The sequence below is a fragment of the Rosa rugosa genome, chromosome 3 (assembly GCF_958449725.1).
Source record: "Rosa rugosa chromosome 3, drRosRugo1.1, whole genome shotgun sequence".
In the NCBI taxonomy this organism is placed as follows: domain Eukaryota; kingdom Viridiplantae; phylum Streptophyta; class Magnoliopsida; order Rosales; family Rosaceae; genus Rosa; species Rosa rugosa.
This window is the reverse complement of record NC_084822.1, coordinates 27539732-27566591: the sequence shown is the minus strand read 5'-3', so window position 1 is coordinate 27566591 and position 26860 is coordinate 27539732. Positions and strand designations below refer to the sequence as shown.

The following is a 26860-nucleotide window of genomic DNA, read 5'->3' as shown; positions in this document are numbered from 1 at the left end:
GCAGAAAGCCGGCCACCACAGGGTCGCCTCCTCCCCCTTGTCACGCTGGTGCCCTTAGTTTTCAACGATTTGGCCGGAAAAGCTCGGATCGAAGCAAAGTTCTCTCCGGCTGCAGTTTGGGGTTTTCGCCGATTTCCGGCAATTCCGGCCACCTCCGGCCACCAAGTTAACGTCGAAGGTTCGGTTTTTGATGGAGATCATTTCCCCTAAAGTATTTCATTCCAATTTGCTTTGTAGAGGTCGAATTAACGAGTTGCATTTCTAGGGTTCTTCAGGTTTCGGGGCTTTTCTTCACTGGTTGGATTCGACTACTTCAAGGTAAAATTTGAATGTGTTGCTGTTGGGAAAATTGTTGGGTCTGTTGTGTTGATGCTATTGCCGGATTTTGGTGGTCATCGGAGGTAGTGGTCGCCGGCGCGTGGACCCCACGCGCCGCCACTGTGGGTAGCGCGTGGAGGCGCGTAGAGCAGTGTTTTAATTCCGGTTTTTAGCCCATTAAATCCTATTAATTGTGTAGAGCTTGTATGTGAAATTTGGTAATTTTTGGAGAAACTTAGAATTATTTATGGATTTTGAAATTTAAGGTTTCGATTATCGAATTACGAGAATCCGACCGTCGGATATCTCTCGGTTCTGCCTTGGAACCTTTAAATTAACGAATTGGTATTAGTGGTATAATTTGGGCTAAGTCCGAGGAGAATTGGGAGGTGAAATTATGAGGAGTTGATTTTAGGAATTGTATTAAATTATTGAAGAATTATTCACGGAATATAATTGTGTACAGGACGACGTACCGAGCTATTGCTCGATGACGGAACACGAATGCGTGATCGTCGGAATAGTACTGTGAGTGGACTTTTGTTTTAAATAGCGATGCATGCATTTATTTTCTTAAAATAATGCTCTAGTGATTATTCATATTACTTTTTTTTGAGGAAATGAATTAATTTCCAGAAATTGATTTCGAATTATATCATGGATTTGCTTTCAATAATGAATTTCAAAGGTTGGTTTTGATTTATAATATTATTTGATGAATTCCCTATTTCCGAGGTAAATTTCCGGAATTAAGAATATCCCTAATCACCGAGTTAAGCTCCTGAAAGATTTTTAAGATGAGTTTCAATGGGGTTGGATATTCTCAATTGTTTACTGACTTTCGGTTTTAGCATCGGGAATGCCTAATTAAGGATTTTGGTTTGGGTTGGCTTCTTGGAGATTTTGAGAGATTTTTGGAAATGGAATTTACCTATACTAATTTCCGGTTTTGGTCACGGATTTGAGAATATTTGGGCGTGTGGGACACGCCGTCGATTTTTTCCTATTTCTCACTTATCCATTTTGAGATTGAGAGTAATCTTGGCGTGCGGGGTCACGTCGTTGAATACATGGTTTCTATCTCGTGAGAAATGTGGGGAAGCTACATGGATTTACTGGTTTTCGATCATTTTTCCTCACCATACGCGGGTTATGTGATTAAGTCTCCTCCTCACTGACTTTGTGTTGGTGAGTGGCAGTTGAGGTAGCTTGTTCTCCTCCTCACCTACTTTGTGTTGGTGAGTGGCAGTAGAGGTGATTTATTCTCCTCCTCACGTGGGTGGCAGTCGAGGTTATTAGTTCTCCTCCTCGCACAATCTATGTGTGAGTGGCAGTTGAGGGTAGGTAGAGCCTGGGAGGCTCCATTTCCCGTATGGTGATATTTCTTCCCCATATCCTATCATTTCTCGACTAGCGGGGCCTAGTCTGATTTCCGTGTAACCAGCGGGGTTGGTCTTATCCTGTTGAGTATTGGAGTTTCGATCTTTTTTCTCAGTTGTTTCTGACTAGCGGGGCTAGTCGGTTTTTCTTGAGCGGAGCTTCTCGTGATTTGTTTTCTAAATCGTTGCATGCATCGAGAGTTTTTAAGGAAATAAATGGGGAAAGTATAAAATTTCTTTCGTTTAGAATTGTTTATTTTTGTCCACTCACACTAACGTGTTTCCAATACTTTTCCCCTGGGCCCTTCGGTTTCAAATGCCCAGTTTGCAGGCGAATTAGTTGAGGTCGGGCGTACACGAAATTGAGGCATAGTCAGCAGCATGGCTTCCGCATCTGCCTTTGAATTAGGTTTTCCTCATATACCTTTCTGTTTGAATTGCTCTGATTACCTATGGGATTTATGTTATTCAAGTTGAGATATGTGTTTTGTGAATTGGAGATTGATGTTGATTTGGGGAGCAAGGTGGCTCCAGGAGCATAAGGATGATTCGATTGAGAAGTGTAAATGTTCCCTACAGGTTTGGGTTGCCCATTTTAGGGGAAGTTCCGCCAAATTTTTGGTAGAATTTCTTCTAAGGTGGGCCCCGCAGGGTCACTTCGGATTTCAGGGTGAAATCCGGGGCGGGTCCTGTCAATCATGAAGCTGCTAGAAGATGTCTAGACGTCATGTGCAAAGCATGTGGCCGTGTAATACATTATTAATTAGGAAAATAGAATAAATGTGCGACAAGGATTCCGGATTGAACTCTGATTGCTTTTGTCGTGAGAATTGGAAGTCTCTAGACGGTCATGTGTCGTGCAACATCTCATGGAGTACACATTGAATTCGGATATTGAATAAATGTTGAAGTAGGAGACCGAATTGCATTCTACTTTGTGTTGCCGTGATAACTAGAGGATTCTTTTGCCGTCCTACTTTCATGGAAGACAAGAAGAACACATATTGGACTTATGATGCAGCTTTAATGATGTGGAATTAATTTATTGGTCCAATGATGTGTCAACCAATCAGAAAATTCAAAGAAAAGCCTGGATCAATATAAACTAAGAGAAAGCAAGTAGATACGAATTGTGACTCAAGGCTTGACATCTCACTATATATACACAAGCTTTTGACGTCAAGGCCTTATCATTTTCTCCATAATTTCGTATTCTCACTTGTGTTCTCTCTAGTTTCAGGTTTTCACATCTTCAAGAAGCTTAGCCGTGCCATCCACCTTCCATTTCGGTGATCACCACCTTGTGCCGCCATCTTGGAGCTGCTTTGGATCTTTGGGACGTAATCAAGGGTTGTTCATACCACCTTCATCATAATATCTTCATGGTTATGTGTAATTGTAGATATAAATTCTGCTTTTGATTTTCTTTGTGTAAAACCAAAACTATGAGTTTATAATCTGATTTTTGGGAACAATTTGGAAACCCTTTTTTTTTTTTATGTAATATTCGATTTATGTGTTCTTGATCTTTATGTGTTGCGATTTCATGGAGTGATGATCTGATTTTGTGTTATTGATATCTTTTACATGTGTTTATTCTTTGGTTCGAAACATAGAGTGATTGCATGTAATTGGAGCTAGTAATTAGGTTTATGTTTTGTAACCCTAATTCAAATAAGTAGTAAAGGCTTTGGACAAGAGTTGAAATCAAATTGTTTATGCTTTGAATTGACATGCTTTGTGTACTTAGATTTGCATAATTATTAACCAAACTTTCACATGAACTTAATGATTCGAAATCTGATTTTTGCATGATTGCTTTAATTGTGTGATGCATGTTTCGAAATATATTATTTTGGTGCTTTACTAAATCAATTGTGTAAAGGAAAGTAAAATAAGGGACATTGTTTGCTTATTTTGTTTAGTGCTGTTAATTCTCTTCCATAACTACCCTCCCCCCTCTCCCGCGTTCTCTCTCTCTTCGGGTTCTTTGGTTTTTCCGGCATAACTCCGCCGTCCGGCCACCTGACGGCGTTCCACCGGTCATTTTATGACCGCCTCTTCCTGCTGCACACGCCGGTGGTGGTAGATCACGGCATCTTGGCCGGAGAAGGAAGAATCGACGCCTTGAAGCTTACTGTAGCAGTTAGAGGTTTTCCGGCGATTTCTTCTGATTCCGGCCATCTCCGGCGATGAAACCGGTCCTGATCGGAGCGGCTTGAGCCATATTACCATTCCCCTCAAGTTTCTTGCTTCAATTTGCAATGTGGAGGGAGAATTGAAGAATTCCCAATGCGAGTTAAGGAATGTGAGCCTGGAAGGAAGAGATATTTACAGAATCTTCCTCAAGCTAGCAAAAGTCAAGCATGGCTATAACAGCAGTAACTTGCTGTACAACGTGGGCAAAACAATGGCTATGAATTAGGAGCACAAAATTGAAAATTAAGCAACCAAGCATTGGAGGTGAGTTGCTTGAGAATATATGTCCTGCTTTTGATTGATGGAAGTATTGATAATATGCATATGATTGGGCATATCAATTTAGATGAGATACGGAAGAAGCAAAAATTCAATTGATAGGAAGATGAGAGAGAGAGAGAGGAGAAGAATCAGAAGATCGATGGAGTAGAGAGAGTAGTAAAGTATAAGGGCAGTTTTGTAAAATCAATACTAAGGGCATATTGTAAAAGTGAGTGTGCAAATTTCACCCCCCTTTACAAATCCCTTATTAGACCAACTTTTCAATCATAACTATTTTGATCGTTAAGTTTTTAAATTTAGAGTATACTACTTCTGTAAATTTTTGACCAAATCATTATGACATTTATGACTGTGACTTACAATTATAAACCTAAACGATCTATTCATGAAGCCATAAAAATTGTATAGTCAAAATGCTGATATATGATAAAAAGTGAATCCCACAAAATATCCTTTAAAATGACAACAACAACAACCGAAAAAACAAAAAAAAAGAAGAAACTCATTAGTGCTAGCATGGTTCCGAACTGCTAATTCCTCAGTCAAGCTCAACATAGAGATCTGATGCTATAATGCCACATATAGTTGGACAAAACAAAGGAAACGGGATAAGACCTCAGATCTAATGCAGTACAAAGAATAGAAATCATCACCATCATATAAGTACCGCATCATGTAAAGGAGAATATCTACTACAAGAAAAACAAAACCAGAAACAAAAAGAACACTACACTTCACTCCGTTATGTGCTTATAGAATCCTACCCTTCTACTTCGTTAAGTGCTTATACATGTGGCACTAAAACATGTCAAACAGGCAGGCTTGAACATCTGAAGGCACACCCCACCACTTGAAAGCTTTCTCATCAGACTGAAGGTTTTGCTTCATGCTCCATACTTGCAGTAGGCTTGGTATCAGATTCAGCAGAGGCAGATGGTGCTGCTTCAGCGGTCTCGTCTTCAGTGTCACTGCTATCGTCGAATTCTAGTAGCACAAGTAATTAACAGTCAGCATATACACTGTAAACACTGGAACTCACTTCTAGGTCTAGTTCCAACAGAATAATAACTAGATGACATAGCAGTATTACTGGAACTCACCATCAAGACCATCGCCCCCACCACCCATATTCAGCTTCTGAAAACAGGACATAGCAATTGATTAAGTTCATGAATAATCCATCATTATACAATTTGACAAACCATGGTATAGATACTTACAGAGAAATCCATGTCGCCAAAGTCCATGTCATTTCCAACTGAAATCCAAAATTACAGATAATGCAAACCCGGGTAAGAATATTTCCAGGAAACTATAAAGAACATGGATAACAATTTTAAAAGATCTTAGGAATACTCACGTCCTTGGCCTTCCTCCTCATCCTCATCTACCCATTTATCCCAATCAACTTTCAAGAACACAGGAGGTTTTCCTTCTTGTTTTATCAATCTGCTCCACCATTTATTTTCAGCCTTTGTCACTAGGTAACGGATATTTCTCAAGCCAATACTAGCCTTACTCTCCTGCAGTTAAGAACAGAGTCAATAACGAAACTTATAAAGAGTGAACAATTTAGTAAAATACATGCTGGTTAGAGATTTGCAAGCGTCGACCTACATTTACATCAATTTTGTCATAGAGATCAAGATCAACTTCATAGGGTGTCTTTTCTGGTCCAGTGGTAGCAGAGAATAGAAACTTTCCTTCAGGCTCCAGTTTGAGCTTTACATCCTGGGCATCAGGCAAGTCAATAGTAATGTAAAGCGTATCAGGCCGCTGAGCCCACTTGACAATAGGATGTCGGCTGAAAAATCACATATTAAAATGGTTATCAGACTGCTGAACGACTGCACAATAATTCTCTAAGACCATAACTTTCACTTCTGATGCCGTGAAGACAGTAAAACATTGTCTAAATTCTGTTATCGCAATAAATACACATGCTAGAATTATACTACATGCAGGCTGCGCCAAGATTAAAGAACAGAACGAAGCAGATAACAGAATCTCTAGTAGAATTTTCTTCCCTGCAAGTACAAGAAACAAGGAAGTAGCCTGGATTCTACCTTCGATATTTCACAGAATCAAACCTTTGTAGGTTCAAACAGTAAAAGTTGTACACTAAACAAGGCTTCTTTCACAAGTTTCTAGCTTTATAGGGATGTAGCTTTAACAAAACACAAACACAAACACATCTTCTTCCTATTCTTTTCAATTTGAGCAAGTTCCAAATTTGCAGGAACGAGAGTAATAATTGTCCTACAAGATTTCTACACACAAATCAAGCTTGCAAAAAAGGAACAACACTCTGAGATTACGTTTCTTATCCCATTGCATCTGATGTAATTTTCACCAAATTCTTACTTTTTCTTCCAAACTAAGAATATTTAACTATAATTAATTCGGTTGCTGAGTTAAAAAAAAAAAAAAAAAGGAATCTTGGTAGAATATAGCACATTCCATTCAAGGAAAATTGCGAAATCCATTGAAAGCAAAACCCTAGACTGGTTCGGCAATTAACCAATTGAAAATCGAAAAGAAGAAACCAGCGTATAGGTATTTAACTCAAAACTCTTTTATGTTTACAGAAAACCGCAGCCAAAATCAGAAATTAATGTAAAATAAATCAGGGAAGCATACCTCATGGTGGCGTATTGATTTGTTTCACAGACGCAGAGTTCACTTCCGAGAGAGAGAGAGAGAGAATGAACAAAGGAACAGGGGGGTTTTATTCTTTATAGATTTATGAGCAGTAAAGTGGTAACCAAGGGGGTCTAGATGCTTCTTTTTTTCTATTACTCATTGCGTCTGGATGGTTCTGCACGATTCCATTCTTTCCTTTCGTTTTAGACTTTGCATCCTTCGGAGATAATTATATTTCATTTAACGAAAATATCACACTTTGCATCCTTCAGTGATTAAAGTGAGACACATAATTAAAATTGAGTGACTAAAGTGATATATTTAAAACATATGCGGTGGCTGGGTGACAGGCCTGTTTTTCTTAACGAGATTGGATAACATATGCGGGTCAGGACGATTCTTGGATGTGTTTGACCTTTGGAGGTGGGCTGTTGCAATAGAGAATTCCCACTCCTTAGATGCTGTTGTCGGGTCGCCGAAGTCAATGTTTTTTTCGATGAGAAAAACTAATTACAAACAAAAACCACAAAGACAACCAACATCTAAACAATCGAAAAGAAAGACCTGACTAGCCGAAAGGGGAAGGGCAGAAGACCAACTCTGAGGTTGAGAACCATGTCCAATTTTGGCTTTAGCGTCTGCCAAGAAATTGGCCTCTCTATGTGTATGGCGGAAAGACAAGACACGAACTAACTGAGCAAGATGTTTGATATCCAGCACCAGATGTCTGATTTTCCAAGGAACGGAACTGATGCCATTGAGGCTGTCAATGAGGATCTTGGAATCACCTTCCACTTCAAACTGAGAGAAACCATGGATCCAAGCCGCATGTAAATCTGCTCGTAAGGCCAAACTTTCAGCAATCAGAATGTCAAGTGAGGCAACTGTGTTACTAGCTGCTGAGATAGGATCTCCATCCGAATTGCGAAACACGAAACCAGCTGCAGCTCATGAGGAAGCTCTTACAAAACCATCAAAGTTAAGTTTGAGGCGGCCAGTAGGAAGTGGATTCCATTTGATATTAGCAGGAGTAGCTGTCTTTGTGGAGGAAGAAGGGCTTGAACCTGTTCGTTGATGAGTAACCCAAGTTCAGGAAGCAGCATGAAGAACATGACTTGAGGAAAAAGTAGTATTTCAGAAGATAGAATCATTTCTAGATCTCCAAATATAATAAGCTGTGATCAAGGCAATACTGAGGCAATCTAGACTATGAAAAACCGGGTTAGTAGCTAAAAGCTCAAGCCAATCTAAAATAGAATTTTGCCAAGTATGTATTTGCAGAGTAGGAAAAGTAGTATGCCAAACAGGTTGAACTTCAGGACACTACAGAAACAGATGGTCTTGAGTTTCAAGGTGTAAACCACATAAAGGGCATTTACGATCAATAGGCCTAGAAGTGAATAAATTATCCCTGGTCAGCAATCGTTGACGTATGAGTTGTCAGGCAAAGACTTTGACTTAAGGAGGGATTGACAGTTTCCACATTTTAAGAAAAAGCTTGGATTTGACGAAGTGGTGTTAGCTCAGTGATTAGAGCACTCACTACCTAAGATCGAGGTCATGGGTTCGAGTCACCATGGGGGTAGGAGTGAAATCCTTTGATCTTCTTTAAAAATAGGAGAAGAAAAAGCTTGGATTTGGAATGAGCAACAACATCCTGAGTTAGTAAAGAAGCAGACTTAATAGTAAAATGTCCAAAACTCGTGGCTCCCTAAACCATTTGATCAGAAGATGGAAAATAAGGTAGAGGGATTTGAGTTATTTGATTAGCTACATTAGTAGGCAAAACAGCCCTAAGTTTCTGGTAATTCCAAGTAGAATTATATATATAATCAGCAACTACTTCAGTAGTATTGAGAGCAAGTCCACCCGTTGAGCTTGACCGGTCAAGCTCAACGGGTGAACTTGCTCTGATGGAATGCTGATCATTTTCAGGAATAAAATTAAGTAGGGGAAAAAGAAAGGCCTAATTAAAAAGCCAAAAATTAGTAGTTGCACCATCCCCAATTGTCCACCTCAAACCTGAAGAGAGAACATGATTAGGCATTAAGTGACTAAATAGTAGACTTTGGGCATTTAAAAGAGGACCGAACATGATTAGGCATACCTGAAAGGTTGGCCTTGAGCAGAGTAAGTTTTTCACCTTTGGATAAGGAGTTAGATTTCCAGCCTGCAAGTTTCTTTTGCATCTTCAGAATGAGGTATTTAGAATTGATGAGATCTTTTCAAAAAACAACATTATTAATACCTAAATAGCGACCAATAGTAGATTTATGCTGAATTTGTAAAATATTACAAATAGAAAGTTTAATAGAGGTCGGCACATTGGGAGAGAAATAGAGAGTTGATTTATGGTAGTTAATATGTTCCCAATAGCACAAGCAAAAAGGTTCAGAGTGTTTAGAACAGATCTAGCAGTAGTAGTAATTGTCTTAGAGAAGATTACATAGTCATCAACAAAGAATAAGTTTGAAATCCTAAGGCCACCAGGAGAAGAGAGAATCCCTACTTGGTTTTTGGTATAAGAGCTTAAGGCATTTAAATGTTGAATAAGGGGTTCAATGCACAGAATAAACATGTAAGGGGAAAGAGGATCACATTGTCTAATTCCTCGAGAGGGAGTAAAGGAAGCTTGGGGGCTGCCATTTAAGAGAATGGAGAAATTAACAGATGTGATACAATTTATAATGAGTTTTATCTAGTTAGGGTGGAAACCAAATTTAGATAAACAGAAGGGAATAAAATCTCAAACCAAATTAGGGTGCCACTTAATGCCTTTCTTTTCCTGTAGAGATAGGATACAGTTAAAGTCTCCTATCATGAGCTAAGGTTTAGAATTAGGTTTCAGAGTTTTCAAAGCATTCCAAATAGTCAGATGTTGATCTCGATGAGGGATCATATAGACAAACGTGGCAAACCAAGAAGTAAGAGATATGTTATCAAGAATAGAGCAATGTAGAAAACGTTCATGATCTAAAACCACATTAACAGAAAAAGTAGCATCATTCCAAAGGAGGATAAGGCTGCCACACTGTCTATTACTACCAACAACCATAGATTTACTAAAAGAAAATTTAGTCACTAGCCTAGAAGCTACAAATTCCAATAACTTGGTATCAAGAAAAAAACAAAAGATCCAGGGAAAACAGGTAAAATGAAGGGCCTGACTAAGGAAGCCATCCTTAGCAACACCCCTACGGTTCCAAGAGCCCCACTTCATTTGGGAGATTTTTTAGGGGAGACTGGGTCATTTACAGGGGTCATTTCGAAGTCCTCATCAGTGTCACGAGTCCTCTTCCTGGGACTAAGAAAAGGAGCGACAACAGCTTGATCAAATTCATCTTGACTGGGCAACATTGGTTCAGAAAGAGCAGGTTGAAAATCCTCCTCCGGGATGTGATGTTCAGGCTGCATATCAGGATCAGAAATAATGGTAATTGGGGTGTTCAGAAAGTCATTGACAACAAACTGGCCAGGACATTGTGGATTGGGAAAGGCAATCTCAAACTTAATCAATTCAGCTAAATCAGCAGCAGTGATAGAAACAACTCCATCATTCACAAACAAGGAAGGACAATGGTGAAAAGTATGTCTAGCAGGATTAAATCGGTCAAAAGAAGAGGAAGAACTCACCTTGGCATGCCTAGTGTCATTCAGGGGAGGAAAATTCGAAGAGCTGCAAGGAAGAGAATGGGTAGATGAAGAATCATCATCTGACTCAATGAAAACTGCTTTTGAAAAAGGGACATTCTTAAATAGCCCCATGTGAAGGACAAGCTCACGATGGGTACTCTGCATATTAAGGCTGCGGCAGAAAGGCGAAGTTAGATCAGAGGAACGAGGGCTAGGGATTTCTCGCTGGTAGTCTGTATGATCTCAGATGAGTCCTCTATCAGTGTGAACTAGGGTAGATCGATTCTGAGTGTGAGCACGGGGGTTTCTAGAGGACCGGCGCTGGACAATGCGCCATTCAGAGTCACCAGTTACCTCATCTGCAGGATAGCCCCAATTTGGAGCATGAACTGGAGTGTGTTGGGGGAGGCCAAATTAGCAGCTTGTGAAGAGACATTGTACGAGCTTTCAGAAAGACAAGCATCGCATTATCCAGTACAGGTCCATAGCGCATTTCATCATATTTAGTAGATGAGGGGTAAAGATAGTTCTCTTCTAGAAATTTGTGAATCATCAAGACAGGACGATCTTCCACATGATCAGGCAATAACCCAGAGGATGTTCAATGCTGCCACAGTAGAAGCAAGTTTCCAGAATGGTTTCGTAATGCAGGTTAAGGGCAATGCTTGTGTCTGAGCGAGGATCTACTAGTAAATGAAGGACACGGGGCCAAGGTTTAAGCAAAGAGATCTGGACACAGGCCCGAGCAAAGATAAAGGCTTTCCGGTTTAGGGTAACCTTGTCAATGCGCTGGCAGATGCCCAGCTGATTAAGCACTCAAGTAATGCCCGGAGCATTCCAATAATGGAAAGGTAAAAAAGAAAACCGGACCCAAACAATAAGGTAATCCAATATAGTATAAGCAGAATGGAAGCTAGGTTCCCATCGTCTTAAAGCAAAAATCTGACTTTGAACATACCAGGGTCGATTTTCCAACACATGCAGGAGGTCTTCCTCTACAAAGAAATGAACCTTGAACCATTTGAAACTAGCAAGAGCCCTCATTGAGATGGGCCCAGCTAACCTTCATGCGTTGGATCACAGTTTGAGGAGAAACAGTTTCATTGAAAATCTTGCCCATAAGAACTAAATTGGTGTTCTCCACTAAGCAGGAGTTAGTATAGGGATCGTCCAGCCGCACCTCCAAGGAAATAGAGGTAAAATGAACAGTATTCTCCGTATGGCCATGCAAAGCATCCGCATAGAGATATTAGGGGAGAGCAGAGCTCCTGGTGTTTCTGGGAAGGGTGGAGACATTAGAAGCCCCAATGGGGAGATTGGGAGCAATAGAGTAATGGTGAGCAGCAGTATTGGACCCTGCACGAAGAGGGCTAGGTAAAGGGTCAGTGGACTGAAGAATACCAGTTCTAGGGCCTTCCCCAAAAAGAACGGGCAGAGGAGTAGAGAAAGGGGGGTGAGGAGAAGAGGCGCTATCCTCTTCATCTTGGAGGGGGGGAAAGGGATTGCGATGCATGAGTGACTTTAAACTAGCAACAGAGAGCAAAAAGTTAAAGGCACAGAGGGATGAAGGAAGAAACATGGCCAACCTAGAAATCAAAGCCAGGTATAAATAGGGCCACAAAGAACAGCAGCTGGCAGAGCCTGCAAGCCTAGGGGTAGGAGGAGAATCGAAGCGATTGTTCATGGGAAACAGAAGGAATTTCAGAAATCGGCGTACCATTAATGTGATAAGAAAGGCGTGAGGATTGCATGTAAACTAAGGATGTCAAATGGCAGGAAGGTTAAGACCCAAAGCGTCACCAAAGCAGTTACTCGAGATCATGGGGTTAGGTGAATATTCTAGTGCAATTAATGCAAGCAGAGGGCAGCTCGAGGTAGGAAGGAGAAGATTTGAAAATCTAGCAAAGCATGAAGGAGGAAGGGTATAGGCCAAAACAGCGGTAAATCAAGAGAGAAGTGGAGACCATCTAAAACAAATGATAAGACAAGGTAGCCGAGGTGGAGGAGAGTCCAGATCTGGTGGCTGATCACTGAAAAGAAGTCAATCACTCAACGATGCAGACGCCGGAGAAGATGTGTGGGGGGAGAGAGAGGAAGATGTAGCATCTAGAGAGAGTTAGGGTGTCACCGGTTCGCATTTTGGGTTCGCCGAAGTCAATGTTGCAGAAGAGAACAAGTGTTCATGGTAGTCCTGTTTCTTACTTTAGTAGGTTTTTGTCTTTTAGTGTTTGGTTAGGCTTTGGTTAGTTCGTTTTAGTCCCTACTTACTTGAGTTAGGGTTTAGGGGTCTTGGTTTAATGGCAAAGCCATTCTTTAGGTGTCATGTCTGGGAATTTCATGGAATCTCTATACTTGTTTGTAGTCAAGGTAATGGGGAAGAGCTCCTGCACATGATTTTGCGGTTTTGGATCATGGTGTTGAATGGGGTAAGTTTCTTCTTGAGATTGGCTGCGAAGAGGTATGGTGAGTCATGGATTAGGTTGATTGATGAGCCATTGATTTGGTGTTATTACCGAGGCCTACAAGTGGTATTATCAGTGGCTTCTTATTGTCAATATGACAGCGGTTTATCCTTACATGTGGTCAGGTTGCTTGGGAACACGGTGTTGAAGAGGGTGACATGGTTGTTTTCAGTGTTGGCAGTGAGTAGTTATCTTGACTCTCGGAATTGGTCTTGTTTTGTAGCCTAGAAAAAGGGGTGATTAAGTTGGTAAAGGGTTGGGCTCGTTTGGCTCATGGATGTCATCATTGATGACGAAACCGTAACTGAGGTTGTTTTCACAGAGGAGAGTGGGGAACCTATGTTCACCACCTGTCATTCCCATATTATGTAATTTTTCAAAGTTTGGAATCAAGTTTGTTTCTTCTTCTCAAAAAAATTAAAAAAAAAAGAAGTTATGGACGTAGTTGCAAAACAATCATTTGTCAAGAACTTTTACATAGTTTTGCTATAAACTAGTCTTCCCCCACACACATATTCTTTATGTTTTTTTATTTTAGAAAAGGAAGAATATCATAAATGGTCACTCAATTACCTGTTCGACACTTTGATCACTCACTTTTTAAATATATTACTTTGGTCACTCAACTTTATCTCTGTTATTCACTTTAGTCACCACGTTAATTTTTTTCCTTAAATAAAACTTTATTTTCCGCAATATCAATGATATTTTCGTCCAACCAATTGTGAGAAATTAAAAAATTTGAATTGGAATGATTGGGGAAAGTGATTAAAGTGAGACAAAATGTCATTCGGTTATTAAATTGATTGATAGAATAATAGTTGAGTGACCAAAGTGATATATTTGAAAATTGAGTGACCAAAGTAATTGAGTGATCATCTGTGAAATTCTCTCGAAAACAATAAAGATAGGAGGGATTGGAACTAGATACAAATGCCTCCGGACCTGCTCGTCATTGTGATGGAATGGCCAACTTGGAGTTGTTGTTACAGAAATGCGACTCTCTCACCCACATCAAACAGCTCCAAGCCCACCTCGTAACCATTGGCCGATTCCAACTCTACCCCTCCATCACCATCAAGCTCCTCGAGCTCTGTGCTCTTCCCCCCATCGCCAATCTCCCTTACGCCACAACCCTCTTCCACCAACTCCAAAGCCCTTCCACCAGGCACTGGAACGCCGTCGTTCGAGGCCTCGCTCAGAGCCTCCAACCCACCCAAGCCGTCACATGGTACGCCACCATGTCGCGCTCTTCCCAAAAGGTCGACGCGCTCACTTGCTCCTTCGCTCTCAAAGCGTGTGCACGCGCCTTGGCGTTGTCCGAGGCCATGCAGATTCACTCTCAGCTTCTGCGTTTCGGGTTTGGACGCGATGTGTTGTTGCGAACTACTTTGCTTGATGTGTACGCGAAAGTTGGGAAGCTGGGTTTTGCGCAGAAGGTGTTCGACGAAATGCCCGAGAGGGATATAGCTTGTTGGAATGCTTTGGTTGCTGGGTTGGCTCAGGGGAGTCAACCCAGTGAGGCTTTAGCTTTGTTTGAGAGAATGACTGAGGAAGAGGGGTTAAAGCCCAATGAAGTCACTGTCCTCGGTGCGCTCTCGGCGTGTTCTCAGTTGGGTGCATTGAGAGGTGGAGAGAGAATACATACCTATATAGTGAATGCCAAGCTTGATACGCATGTCATTGTTTGCAATGCGGTTATTGATATGTATGCAAAATGCGGGTTCGTGGATAGAGCATATGAGGTGTTTGAGAATATGAGATGTGGGAAGAATTTGATAACTTGGAATACGATGATAATGGCATTTGCTATGCACGGCGATGGTTGTAAAGCGCTTGAGCTTTTTGAGAAGATGGGTAAAAATGGAGTGTGCCCTGATGCAGTGTCGTATCTTGCTGCGTTGTGTGCGTGCAATCATGCAGGACTGGTGGAAGATGGGGTTAAGTTATTTAATTCAATGGCGGGAGGTGGGATGGTGCCGAATGTTAAGCATTATGGGACTGTGGTTGATTTGTTGGGACGAGCTGGGCGACTTCAAGAGGCTTATGATATTGTGAAATCTATGCCGATGTTTCCTGATGTAGTACTGTGGCAGACTTTGCTTGGTGCCAGCAAGACCTATGGGAATGTGGAAATGGCAGAGATGGCTTCACGGAACTTGGTTGAGTTGGGGTCTGAGGGTTGTGGTGATTTCGTGTTGTTATCAAATGTTTATGCGGCTCATAAGAGATGGGATGATGTAGGCAGGGTGAGGGAAGCCATGAAGAGAAGGGATGTGAAGAAGATACCGGGTTTCGGTTACATAGAAGTAGAAGGTGTGATACACAAATTTTTGAATGGTGATCAAAACCATGTTAATAGGCATGAGATTTATTCAAAGCTAGATGAGATCAATTGCAGGATTAAAGCCTATGGATATGTTGCAAAGACAAATCATGTGTTGCATGATATTGGGGAGGAGGACAAAGAAAATGCATTGAGCTACCATTGTGAGAAGTTGGCTGTGGCTTTTGGTTTGATCAGCACTGATGAGGGGACACCAATTCAGGTGATTAAGAACCTAAGAATATGTGATGATTGTCATGTCGTGATGAAACTTATTTCAGAAATATATAATAGGGAAATTATTGTAAGGGATCGAGCCCGGTTTCACAGATTTCAAGATGGACTTTGTTCTTGCAGAGATTATTGGTGACATAGATTTGTTCTAACATATAGCTAAACAGGGGATGGGGTATTTGGGAGAATGATTTCAGTTAGGTGTTCTGAACGGAAATAGATTGCATCCATAAACTAGATCTCCTGTCAGCATTTTCTCCTTCAGTATCAAGTGAAGAGCAGACTTCTGGAGGTCGAATCAACAATTAGTGGTACAGTTTGTTTTGTTCAAGTACACATATTTCCTGGACCCGGGAGAAATAGGTTAGGAAGGATTTCATTCATTGTTTCTCCAGTGACCTGTCTACGGATATCTGCTACTATTGTTAGACTCATACTTGGGTTGGCAGAATCCTGCTATTAAAAAGTAGAGTTCCGAGTCTATCTGTAGCTGATCATGTAGTGATCATACCATGATGTGTGCAAGTGCAGTGAAATCATTACTCAGCATGAATAGCTTGGTGTCGATGTCCTGCATCGTCACGGTTATATGGTAAAAGAGGAAAATTGAACGGATGAAAGCCTCTATGAAGTTGTTATTGGTCGTTAGTGAAACGTAAGGTTTTGAAGCCTCTCAGAGTCTCAGTTGTAGTTGGTTAATATAAGGTGATTTGCATGAAAGAAACTTGGCTTGGTGCAAAGATATGCTTAAAGGTTTTGAAGCCTCGCTGTTGTAGTTGGTTAATATAAGGTGATTTGCATGAAAGAAACTTGGCTTGGCGCAAAGATATGCATATGCAGTGTTACCTCTACCATTTAACAGAGAAGAAATTGAAGAGTTTCTTAACCTCAAGTATACCATTTAACAGAGAAGAAATTGAAGAATTTGTTGACCTAAAGACGACAAAGATGCCTCCAATGTAAACATATGGCACATATTGATGTTCTTGACATGTAAAAAGCGTCTCTCATATCATTGCACTACCACAGAACAAACTGTTGGATTACACAGCAATCAACTTTGTAAATTAGAGATTGCTCCATCATTCATAAGACGTTTTCTTTTATTTTGTTTGCTAAAAGCTGCCAAAAGCACCAATGATATTGAGAAACAAGATACTGTAGGTGAATTCATCTTTAAACTATTGATTCTCCAGATTGAGCAATGAAAGTACTTGAAACCTGAACAATGAGGTAAATCGTGATGAGAAAATTGTTAAATAGTAGGCCTAATTTCTCAGACCTCAAATGAACAATACATGTATAATTCAAAAGTATTTAAACCTCGTGAAAGCAAAATACAAGGAAAAGGCAAAAAATAAAGGATTGCATTCGCAACAAAAGACAGGCTTTCAACTTGTCATGCAAGGCTTACTATGGAAAATATACGTGCATCTTTGCACAAAAAATATTTACTAGGCTGCTTTCGACCTTTATTCTACAAAACCCGGGGACTCAAATATTCATGAAGACACATATGACGGAACCGGAAGGAAAGGAAAAGGTGCAACAGAAGCATATGATACAGGTGGGCGATGCTTCTTTAATTTGTCTTTCTGGATGACATTTCCATCTTGTGAGGACATTGAAAGCTCAGCAATACACTGTGAACTCTCTTCAACAAGGCATTGCGGATTATCAGAGATACGGTGAAACAGAATCCCTGACATAAATACAGGAAGATAAAGAAGGCTGGCGTGAAACATCCTCCTAGCTTTATGTGTCGTACGGTCTTTATAGAATGAAAATGCCGTTGCACTTATTGCGAGAGTAAGAATGGTAGATTCAATACAAAACCATCCAGAAGTGACACCCCCTACAGACAAAAAGATAAAACTGTGAAATCACAAGTAATCCGAAGCAATAAATTTTTCCCATACTGAAGGATAGAAAACAAAGTAACATCACCAATGCCAGATACAAAATACAAATGAAACTTTGATAAAATAAGATTAAAAGGCATGAACTTTTCTGTTTGGGAATCTTCTGACTCACAATCATATGCCACATATCCCAAAGGGATAAGGTAAGCACAATTCCTTAAAGCCACTGAAGCTGTTCTTTGACCAGAAGCATCAGCAAGAGAGAACATCCTAAACCTGAATGTACAGCAAATAAGAAAAAAATTAGAGGGTGTCACACCAAAGAAACTAGTGAACTGCACAAATAATTGTGGCTCACAAAGCACATTGAACACCACCACACCAGAAATTTTTTTGGATAATACAATCATTTCTGCATTGTTTTGGGTGATTGATGAGGACATCATAGTCAAACCTTTTAAGGTTTATGAGCGGAAGAAATGGAAAAAGAGAGCAGCTAGTCATTCCCTTTCCATATGGTTTGATTAATTGCTTTCATGCTAGAAGTCTCTAGGCCGGTGTCTTTTCAGTTTCAGTTTGGGAGTTCCAAAGTTTCTTTATTATTTCAGTTTCAGTTTAGGAGTTTAAATTCCTTTATTAGGTCTTTTATGCTTCAGTTTTTTGAAGTGTAACAGCCCTAGCTATGAATGAGTCTTTAATGCTAGTTAATATGAGCTATCTGCTCAAATATAAATAAGTGTAAGTGCCAAGTGGCCAGATATGTCTTGATGAATAAAAATTTCAGAGTGTTTCTGAGTTTTCCTGAGATTGGAGTGTTGGTGTGAAGCCTTATGTGTGAGTGAGAAACCTGGGAGGGAATCCTAGTTCTTAGTTTTCACTTTCTACCCTACAAAACCTGTGTGTTAAAGCCCTAAACCTTAGAGTTTGTTGATTCTGGTGTCTAGGCAGTGAATTAACTGCATCAGTTTTGGTATCAGAGCTGGACAAGCTCTGGTGTCTCCTACCTCCAGCCAAAAGAAACTTCATTTAGCCATGGATCTTGAAATTTTGGCTAAAACGATAGAAGGTTTAGCCGCCCAAATTGGTCAGCTTGAGACCAGAATACAAGATCAGGCAGTTGCTTCTGACCGTCGTTTGGCAGAAATTGAAGCTTCCATCTACAATGAAGAAGAAAGGGTACGTGGGGGGCCGAGGGTGCAACCTAGAAGGAATGTTTGCAGACAAAATGTTCGACGTAACAATGGGCAAGATAGACATGATTCTGAAGAAAAAGCAATGAAGTCTATGAAGATTGAAGCTCCAAGTTTTGATGGCCAGCTGAATGCAAAGGTTTTCTTGGATTGGTTATAAGACATGGATCATTATTTTGAATGGTATGAGTTGTCTGCAGATCGCAGGATAAGGTTTGCAAAGATGAAATTGGTGGGTAAGGCTTGAGACTGGTGGTCTAATGTGGAAAGATGAATTGCAAGAGATGGTGAAGAATCTATTGCTTATTGGGATGAGATGAAAGAAAGGCTGAAGGAGAAATATGTTCCTTCCTTTGTCTTACAAGGAACGCTTGCTGGACCAATGGCAATCTCTTCGCCAAGGGAGCATGACAGCTGCTGATTAAATTGATAAGTTTGAAGAATTTATGGTGAGATGTAACATCACCGAAGACCCATCAGTAACTCTTGCTCATTTCAGAACAGGTCTTCGTCCAGAACTTCAAAGAGAGCTGATCCCTCATGATGTATATTCATTAGAGCGAGCTTATCAATTAGTGCAAGAATCGGAGCGCTACTTGAAGACCCCCACAACCACTGTGCACATGCGGTTTGACCAGCGAAATCCTGACTTTCGTCCCAGCACCTCTGGAACAAAACCGTATCCATTCTCTAATGGCTCTAGTACTGCCAATTCCATGGTGAAAGCTGATAAAGGAAAGGGACTGCAATCTGGTATGCGAGGAGGGGGATCTATAAGGTGCTATAGATGTCAAGGTTATGGACACTATGCTGGTCAATGCCCTACAAAAGAGCAAACTCGAAGTTTGTTTACAGCAAGCACAGAAGATGATGATTTGGAGGGTGAACCTATAGACATTGCTCAACCAAGAATGGCTGTGGTTAGATGCACTTTGACTCAACCTAAGAGTACTGAAGATTGGCGGAGAACAAACATTTTTCACACTTATGTTAAGTGTGGAGACAAAAGTTATAAAGTCATCATTGACAATGGAAGCTACATTAATGTTGTCTCCCCTCAAACCATTTCTAAATTGGGTTTGACCACTGCTGATCATCCTCAACCTTATCGTGTGGCATGGATTGACAAGTCTTCCATTCCCGTGACACAGCGATGTCCAGTTCCTATTCAGTTTTCATCTTACAAGGATACTGTTGATGTGGTGCCAATGGACGTGGGACACATTCTTTTGGGCAGACCATGGTTGTATGATCTGGATGTCACCATTTCGGGCCGAGCCAACTCATGTTCCTTTATTCATGAAGGAAAGCACATCAAGCTGAACCCGATCCAGCCCAGACTAGTACCCCAACCAACACTTAGCAAAGGGGGGCAGCAATCAAAATCCCTTAATATCATCAGTCCAAGACACTCTGCAAGGGAGACAACAGGTGATTCTGTTATTTTTATATTGATTGCAAAGGAATCTCACCCTTTGACTAGTTTGGAGTTGCCCCCGGATGTGAAATCAATCCTTGAACAGTTTACTGATGTATTTGCCGAGGACCTTCCAAATGAACTTCCTCCTCTCCGGGATATTCAACATGCAATTGATCTGGTCCCTGGAGCAACATTACCTAATTTACCACATTATCGGATGAATCCAACCGAGCATGCAGAATTGAAAAGGCAGGTTGATGAGCTTCTTGCAAAAGGGTTCATTCAAGAAAGCCTTAGCCCATGTGCTGTTCCTGCCCTTCTCACACCAAAAAAGGATGGCTCTTGGAGAATGTGTGTGGATAGCAGAGCCATCAACAAAATCACAGTCAAATATCAGTTTCCAATACCGAGACTTGATGACATGCTGAACATGATGGCAGGAGCTACTATCTTTTCTAAGATTGATTTGAGTGGTTATCACTAGATCCGCATCAGACCTGGAGATGAATGGAAAACCGCCTTCAAGACAAAGGATGGTTTGTATGAATGGTTAGTCATGCCATTTGGACTAACTAACGCACCCAACATTTTCATGAGTTATGACACAAGTTACGAGGCCGTTCATGGGTAAGTTCTTGGTTGTCTATTTTGACGATATTTTAATTTATAGCACATCCAAAGAGCAGTATCTTAATCACTTGAAGCAAGTCTACACAACTCTTAGAAGAGAGAAGTTGTTTGCAAGCCTTAAAAAGTGTTCATTCATGTCCAATGAAGTTATCTTTTTGGGATTTGTTGTGTCGTCAAAGGGAATGCAAGCAGATCCAGAGAAAGTCAAGGCTATTGCTGAATGGGCAGAACCAAAAAACATACATGAGGTGCGTAGTTTTCATGGATTGGCTACCTTTTATCGTCGATTCATTGCTGGGTTTAGTTCTATCATGGCTCCAATTACTAATTGCATAAAGAAAGGGAAGTTTTGGTGGACAAATGCAACTGCAAAGGCATTTCAGGAGATCAAAACCAGAATGATTAATGCTCATGTTATGCGCCTTACTGATTTCACAAAGCTTTTGAGGTTACATGTGATGCTTCAGGTGTTGGAATTGGTGGAGTTCTAAGCCAAGAGGGGCATCCTATTGCATATTTCAGCGAAAAGCTGAATGAGGCCAAGCAGAAGTACTCTACCTATGACAGAGTTTTATGCAGTGGTTCAATCCTTGCGGTATTGGAGACATTACTTGCTGCCACAAGAATTTGTCTTGTATTCTGATCATGAGGCTCTGCGATATCTCAATTCACAGAAGAGAGTAAACCCACGACATGCAAAATGAGCTGAATTTATTCAAGAGTATACTTTTGTGTTGAAGCATAAATCTAGAGTGGAGAATAAAGTAGCAGATGCTCTTAGCCGCAGGAACTCACTTTTACACACTATGAGTGTGGAAGTGGCTGGATTCGATAATCTGAAAGAAGAGTATTTGAATTGTCCAGACTTTGGAAGAATATTTTCAGCTCTCTTGGAAAAGCAATCCAAAAGCACTAAGTTTGTTCTACAAGATGGGTTTCTTTTCAAAGGAACCAAACTTTGTATTCCTCACACATCAGTGAGAGACTTCCTAATCTTAGAGCTACATGATGGTGGGATCATAGGACATTTTGGGATAGACAAAACCATTGCTCTTGTGGAGGATCGCTTCTATTGGCCTAGTCTTAAACGTGATGTTGCTAAAGTTGTTGAACGATGCCGTACTTGTCAATTGGCAAAGCACAAAAGGCAAAACACAGGGTTATACACCCCGCTGCCTGTCCCACATGCTCCTTGGCAAGATATTAGCATGGATTTTGTGCTTGGGTTGCGTAAGACTACACAGAGACATGATTCTATTTTTGTGGTTGTGGATCGTTTTTCTAAAATGGCTCATTTCCTTCCTTGTTCTAAGACATTTGATGCTTCTGAAGTGGCCAAGCTTTTCATGAATGAGGTTGTTCAGTTGCATGGTTTGCCTAAAACTATAGCGTCTGATCGTGATGTTCGATTCATGAGTTATTTTTGGAAGACTTTGTGGCACATGTTGGGCACCAAACTCAAGTTTTCATCTGCTTACCATCAGCAAACAGATGGGCAAACTGAAGTGGTGAATAGAAGTTTGGGAAATCTGCTGCGAAGTTTGGTTGGTGAGCATATCAGGTCTTGGGATTCAATTTTACCTATTGCTGAGTTTGCATATAATAATTCAGTTAACCGGACTATAGGCATGAGCCCCTTTGAAGCTGTTTATGGTCACAAGCCCAGAGCTCCAATAGATCTCATTCCCATGACAGTTTCACATAGGCCATCACAGTCAGCTAATGAATTTGCAAGTCATATTCATGAGCTGCATGCTGAGATTAATCGTCGGATTAACAGGAGCAATGAGCAATATAAAAATGCTGCTGATGTACATCGAGCATTCAAGGAATTTTCAGTGGGAGACTTTGTCATGGTTCGAGTTAGACTTGAACGTTTCTCTAAAGGGAAGGCAAAGAAGTTACAAACTCACAGCATTGGACCTTTTAAAGTATTGCAGAAGGTTGGAACCAATGCATATGTGTTAGAACTCCAGAAATGGGAATCAGTTCTACTTTTAATGTGGAGGACTTACTGCCCTATAGAGAACCTGTGGTGCCTGTGTTGCCATTTTCTTCTGAATTTTCACCAATCACCCCACCTCTGCCTCGTTCTAAAGTTCCTAAGAGAGATGTGGTGGAAAATATTGTGGATGAGCAGGTTGTTTCGACAAAACAAGGTGGCTACCAGAAGTACCTAATTAAATGGAAGGACAGACCAGATCCTGACAACACTTTGGTAACTAAGGAGGAGCTGCAGCGCATCGATCCAGATATCCTGGAAAGATACTACAGCTTTATCTCACCGGAGGCGAGTTCTTCCCAGCCGGGGAGAATTGATGAGGACATCATAGTCAAACCTTTTAAGGTTTATGAGCGGAAGAAATGGAAAAAGAGAGCAGCTAGTCATTCCCTTTCCATATGGTTTGATTAATTGCTTTCATGCTAGAAGTCTCTAGGCCGGTGTCTTTCCAGTTTCAGTTTGGGAGTTCCAAAGTTTCTTTATTATTTCAGTTTCAGTTTAGGAGTTTAAATTCCTTTATTAGGTCTTTTATGCTTCAGTTTTTTGAAGTGTAACAGCCCTAGCTATGAATGAGTCTTTAATGCTGGTTAATATGAGCTATCTGCTCAAATATAAATAAGTGTAAGTGCCAAGTGGCCAGATATGTCTTGATGAATAAAAGTTTCAGAGTGTTTCTGAGTTTTCTTGAGATTGGAGTGTTGGTGTGAAGCCTTATGTGTGAGTGAGAAATCTGGGAGGGAATCCTAGTTCTTAGTTTTCACTTTCTACCCTACAAAACCTGTGTTAAAGCCCTAAACCTTAGAGTTTGTTGATCCTGGTGTCTAGGCAGTGAATTAACTGCATCAATGATATATTCATATCTGCATTTTACTCATAGCGCATTCTCGAATATTGACTAATTCTTGATATATAACCATATATCATGGAACAAATGTAGAAAATAAATACCCCATTTTGAAACAATTTCCCAACATAACAGGTGAGCAAATCCAATTGATGCCAAAATGGCTAAAGTAAGACCTTGAAAGAACTGGTGACATGCAGTCACCAATTACTTCACACATCAGGACTTCAGATGAGAGAACATACATACCCTCCAGCAGCATAGTCATTGCGACATAAGTATGCAAGGGCCATAAAATGAGGTATTTGCCAAAAATATAGCGCAGCTGGGAGAATCATTGCATTGAGTGAAACCTGGCCAGATGCTGCCGCCCAACTGAAAGTCCAAAAGAGGAATCATGAGAAAGCATGCAGGAATATATGGTTCTGCATAAAAACTCAATACATATCAACTGGTTTAGTGTGGTAATAAACTGAGGTCAATAACAATTGCATATCAAGTTGATTGTGAGGAAAAAACTTCTAAAAGTTTTTCCCACATTTATAAAGATTTTTCTTTCCAGTTTTATATTTTAAGGTCATATCCTTCAGGATTAGGCATGTCCATAACCGGAAAACAATCATATAATGTTCTGCAAAATGTGCTACAGTTCACTTACTTCCCAGAAGTTGAAACAAGAACTCATATATAGCTAGGATTGCACACAATAAGTAATAAACTCGACATTACCAAAGTAGTTGAAAACTTCAAAAACATACATATTCCACATTCTTTTTTTTTTTAGACTGCACAGTAGCAAGCTTCCAAAGTTCCTTGAGGAGTGAAATTGTTTTTAAACTTTTTTTATTTTTTTGAGGTTAAAATTGAAGTTCATAGGAGAAACAAACACATGAACTTCATAAGGGCAAAAGAATGTAGCATGGAGAAATTGAATGAACACAAAAGAAAGAAACATAGAAAATGAGATTAATAAGTAAATGGCCCAACCTAGAGCAGAAAGCAATTGCACAAGGTGTGTGCACGCACACTCGCAAACACTTAGATTACAGCTACTTAGCGTTATCATAACACATTTTTTCAATAGTCAAAGATACTAAAGCTACTAACAGAGCAAGAATTTCAATGAAAGAACATTTCAAATAGAACCAGGGAACACTTTACCCTAGAAGTGGTGGGATAGCACCAACAACAGCGCCAACCCATGTATTTACTGGGTGAATTTGCTTCAATGGAGTATACACAAATGCATAAAGTATTAAATTGGAAGCAGCAAGACCAGCTGCCAGCATATTAGCCTGCAACAACCTTGTCATAAAAACTGCAACATTAGTCCCAAACTGATAGCCAATAAATTCTAATGTCATACAATAGTTTTAGAAGCGAGTATTTTCATTGGGCCACCTTGCTTGCCAACAAAGCAGTGCCAGCTAAACCAACAGTACATGCCCAGGCGACTGCATGAGGCCTCGTAATGCGTCCTGAAGGTAGGGGTCTTTGCATTGTTCTCTTCATTTTGGCATCATTATACTTCTCGAACACCTATAACAGAAAAATCAACAATAGCTCAACACATTATCAAGTTAAACGTCACATTAAAACACTAAAGAAGTAAAGATACTATGTGCAATGTTCCGCTACTTGGACCACATAAACCACCTGAAGATCAACTGCTGAACAAAATTTTACTATCGCAAAGTTAAAATGCACCATAATCAGTCAACAGAAAAAGGGAGCTCTTAAAGTTCCTTTAATGCTGTATTAGTAGTGATTTTTTACCCCGTCGGGTTCATCCTTTTCTCAGTTGTTTTCTTCATTAACATAATTAGAGAATGTGGGAAAAGTCTGTGAAGTAAGATGCGGAATATAATGTTATTGCACCACATACAAATATAATAAGTACGCAGAAGATAATGAAGCAAGTAAAAAGTGGTTTACCTACTATATCATATATTTGTAAGCATTTATCAATATAATCTTCAATAGGATGACTGGCCTTCATACTTTAAAGAAATAATGACTTAATGTTCACTGCAATGTCATTGCTAGTACCTCTTGTTTATCGGAAATAACATGAGAATGACATAAAAGAAAACATTTATTTATGTACATGTGTGTAAGAAGAAGAAGAAAAAACAAACTGTTACAAGAACAAGAACAAACCTGATTTAAAGAGTTAGCGGATGCTGCAACCATCATTGTGCCAGCACATGTGCAACAAAGTCCAGCAAAATCGACGGCACTGCCACTTCCAAGAACAAATCCAGTTCCAGAAGTTGCAACAACTAGCATGCTGAATTGCAATTGAACAAAAAAAAAAAAAATAGTCAGACAACTTCTTAAACCGAGTTCATGTGACGAAAAGTTCACAAGCCCCTACGAGAGTCAGTCCAGTACGAAAGCGAGATATAGTGATTCTGATATTAAAGAAGTAACGAAACCACATGATCACAACTATCTAGAACAGACAAATTAACGACTGCATACGTTTAATAGGCGATTACAAAAGGAATTCCAATCCAACATCAACAAGCTCTATTCCTAAATATCAACAATTTCAATCAGGACAAACACAACCAAAAATAAAAATCAGTCGGGGATTTTTTTTTTTTTTTTTATAACCTCCCAGAAATGATAGTCTTTACATATATAACAAAAAGTAGACCGTAGAACGTGTACCTGAGGCGAGCTTTGGAGAGCTCCCAATAGCAGCGGCCATAGTGACGAGTCAGCTGGGCAGATTTGGAGGCCAAAGACGCGAGATCAACGGCAACAGCCGAAAGGGCTGGGAGTCCATCGGACGGCTGAAAACCTAGTTTGAGATAATCTGAAGACGACGGGGGTGAAGAGGAATAGGGATGGAATTCGGAGCGGCAGTGCAGCAGTGGCCGAACGACGTCGTTTGCTCCAGAACAACTGGAAGGATTGAACAGCGACTTGTTGGAATTGATCAACTTGGACGAGAAACTCACCGAGTTCCTCCACATCGTCTCCTCCTCAGATCAGAAGAAGAAGAAGAAGAAGAGAGATCGAATTATGAGTCTGTGACCAATTTTGAAGGTCGCTTTGCGAAAAATAAAATAAATATATAACAAATGACAGATCCTACCCTTTTGTTTATTTATTTTTTATTTTATTTTATTTTTTTTCTTTTAGAAGTGTCTTTTATTTCTCTTAGGTCTCGTTTGGTTTACGGAAAGAAAAAAGAAATGAAATTTTCCTAGGACTTTCCATTTCATTGTTTGGTAATATAAGGAAAGTTGTTAAAAAGTTTACAATGTAATAAAATAATATGGTGTAAGTAATAAATGCAAAGAAATAATGGGAGAAAGTGATTCCTTTGAAGCTTTTCCCCCTTACTTTCCCTTCTTTCAGGAAATGATTTCCTTTCCATTTGCATTCCAAACACAATAAAGGAACAAGTTTCCTTTCGTGATGC

General features: G+C 40.1%; 3 protein-coding genes across 3 annotated transcripts; 1 reads left to right on the top strand and 2 right to left on the bottom strand.

Moving 5' to 3' along the window:
• Nucleotides 1-4815: 4815 nt before the first annotated feature.
• Nucleotides 4816-6980, bottom strand: LOC133740787 (co-chaperone protein p23-1-like). Its single transcript, XM_062168728.1, has 6 exons — nucleotides 6819-6980; nucleotides 5796-5982; nucleotides 5539-5701; nucleotides 5399-5436; nucleotides 5279-5315; nucleotides 4816-5162 (listed from the first exon to the last, which is right to left on the bottom strand). Exons 1-6 carry the CDS (start codon nucleotides 6821-6823, stop codon nucleotides 5044-5046), a joined length of 549 nt encoding a protein of 182 aa, XP_062024712.1. The 5' UTR covers nucleotides 6824-6980; the 3' UTR covers nucleotides 4816-5043.
• Nucleotides 6981-13803: 6823 nt separating this feature from the next.
• Nucleotides 13804-16619, top strand: LOC133736341 (pentatricopeptide repeat-containing protein At1g34160). Its single transcript, XM_062163800.1, has one exon. It carries the CDS (start codon nucleotides 13882-13884, stop codon nucleotides 15610-15612), a length of 1731 nt encoding a protein of 576 aa, XP_062019784.1. The 5' UTR covers nucleotides 13804-13881; the 3' UTR covers nucleotides 15613-16619.
• Nucleotides 16620-16814: 195 nt separating this feature from the next.
• On the bottom strand, nucleotides 16815-26494 carry LOC133736342 (protoheme IX farnesyltransferase, mitochondrial). Its single transcript, XM_062163801.1, has 7 exons — nucleotides 26101-26494; nucleotides 25585-25714; nucleotides 24826-24963; nucleotides 24586-24719; nucleotides 23674-23799; nucleotides 17511-17614; nucleotides 16815-17331 (listed from the first exon to the last, which is right to left on the bottom strand). Exons 1-7 carry the CDS (start codon nucleotides 26406-26408, stop codon nucleotides 16979-16981), a joined length of 1293 nt encoding a protein of 430 aa, XP_062019785.1. The 5' UTR covers nucleotides 26409-26494; the 3' UTR covers nucleotides 16815-16978.
• Between the last annotated feature and the right edge of the window lie 366 nt (nucleotides 26495-26860).

Bases quoted from the DNA above. Each gene is read 5' to 3' on its own strand.
- LOC133736341 (XM_062163800.1), top strand. From the start codon at position 13,882: ATGGCCAACTTGGAGTTGTTGTTACAGAAATGCGACTCTCTCACCCAC.
- LOC133740787 (XM_062168728.1), bottom strand. The intron at 5,316-5,398 runs GTAAGTATCTAT...TCCTGTTTTCAG, and splicing joins TTGGCGACATGGATTTCTCT to AAGCTGAATATGGGTGGTGG. The intron at 5,163-5,278 runs GTGAGTTCCAGT...TTGTGCTACTAG, and splicing joins TGGGGGCGATGGTCTTGATG to AATTCGACGATAGCAGTGAC.
- LOC133736342 (XM_062163801.1), bottom strand. From the start codon at position 26,408: ATGTGGAGGAACTCGGTGAGTTTCTCGTCCAAGTTGATCAATTCCAAC. The intron at 24,964-25,584 runs GTTTGTTCTTGT...TTTCTGTTATAG, and splicing joins CCGCTAACTCTTTAAATCAG to GTGTTCGAGAAGTATAATGA. The intron at 24,720-24,825 runs GTGGCCCAATGA...AGGTTGTTGCAG, and splicing joins CTGCTTTGTTGGCAAGCAAG to GCTAATATGCTGGCAGCTGG.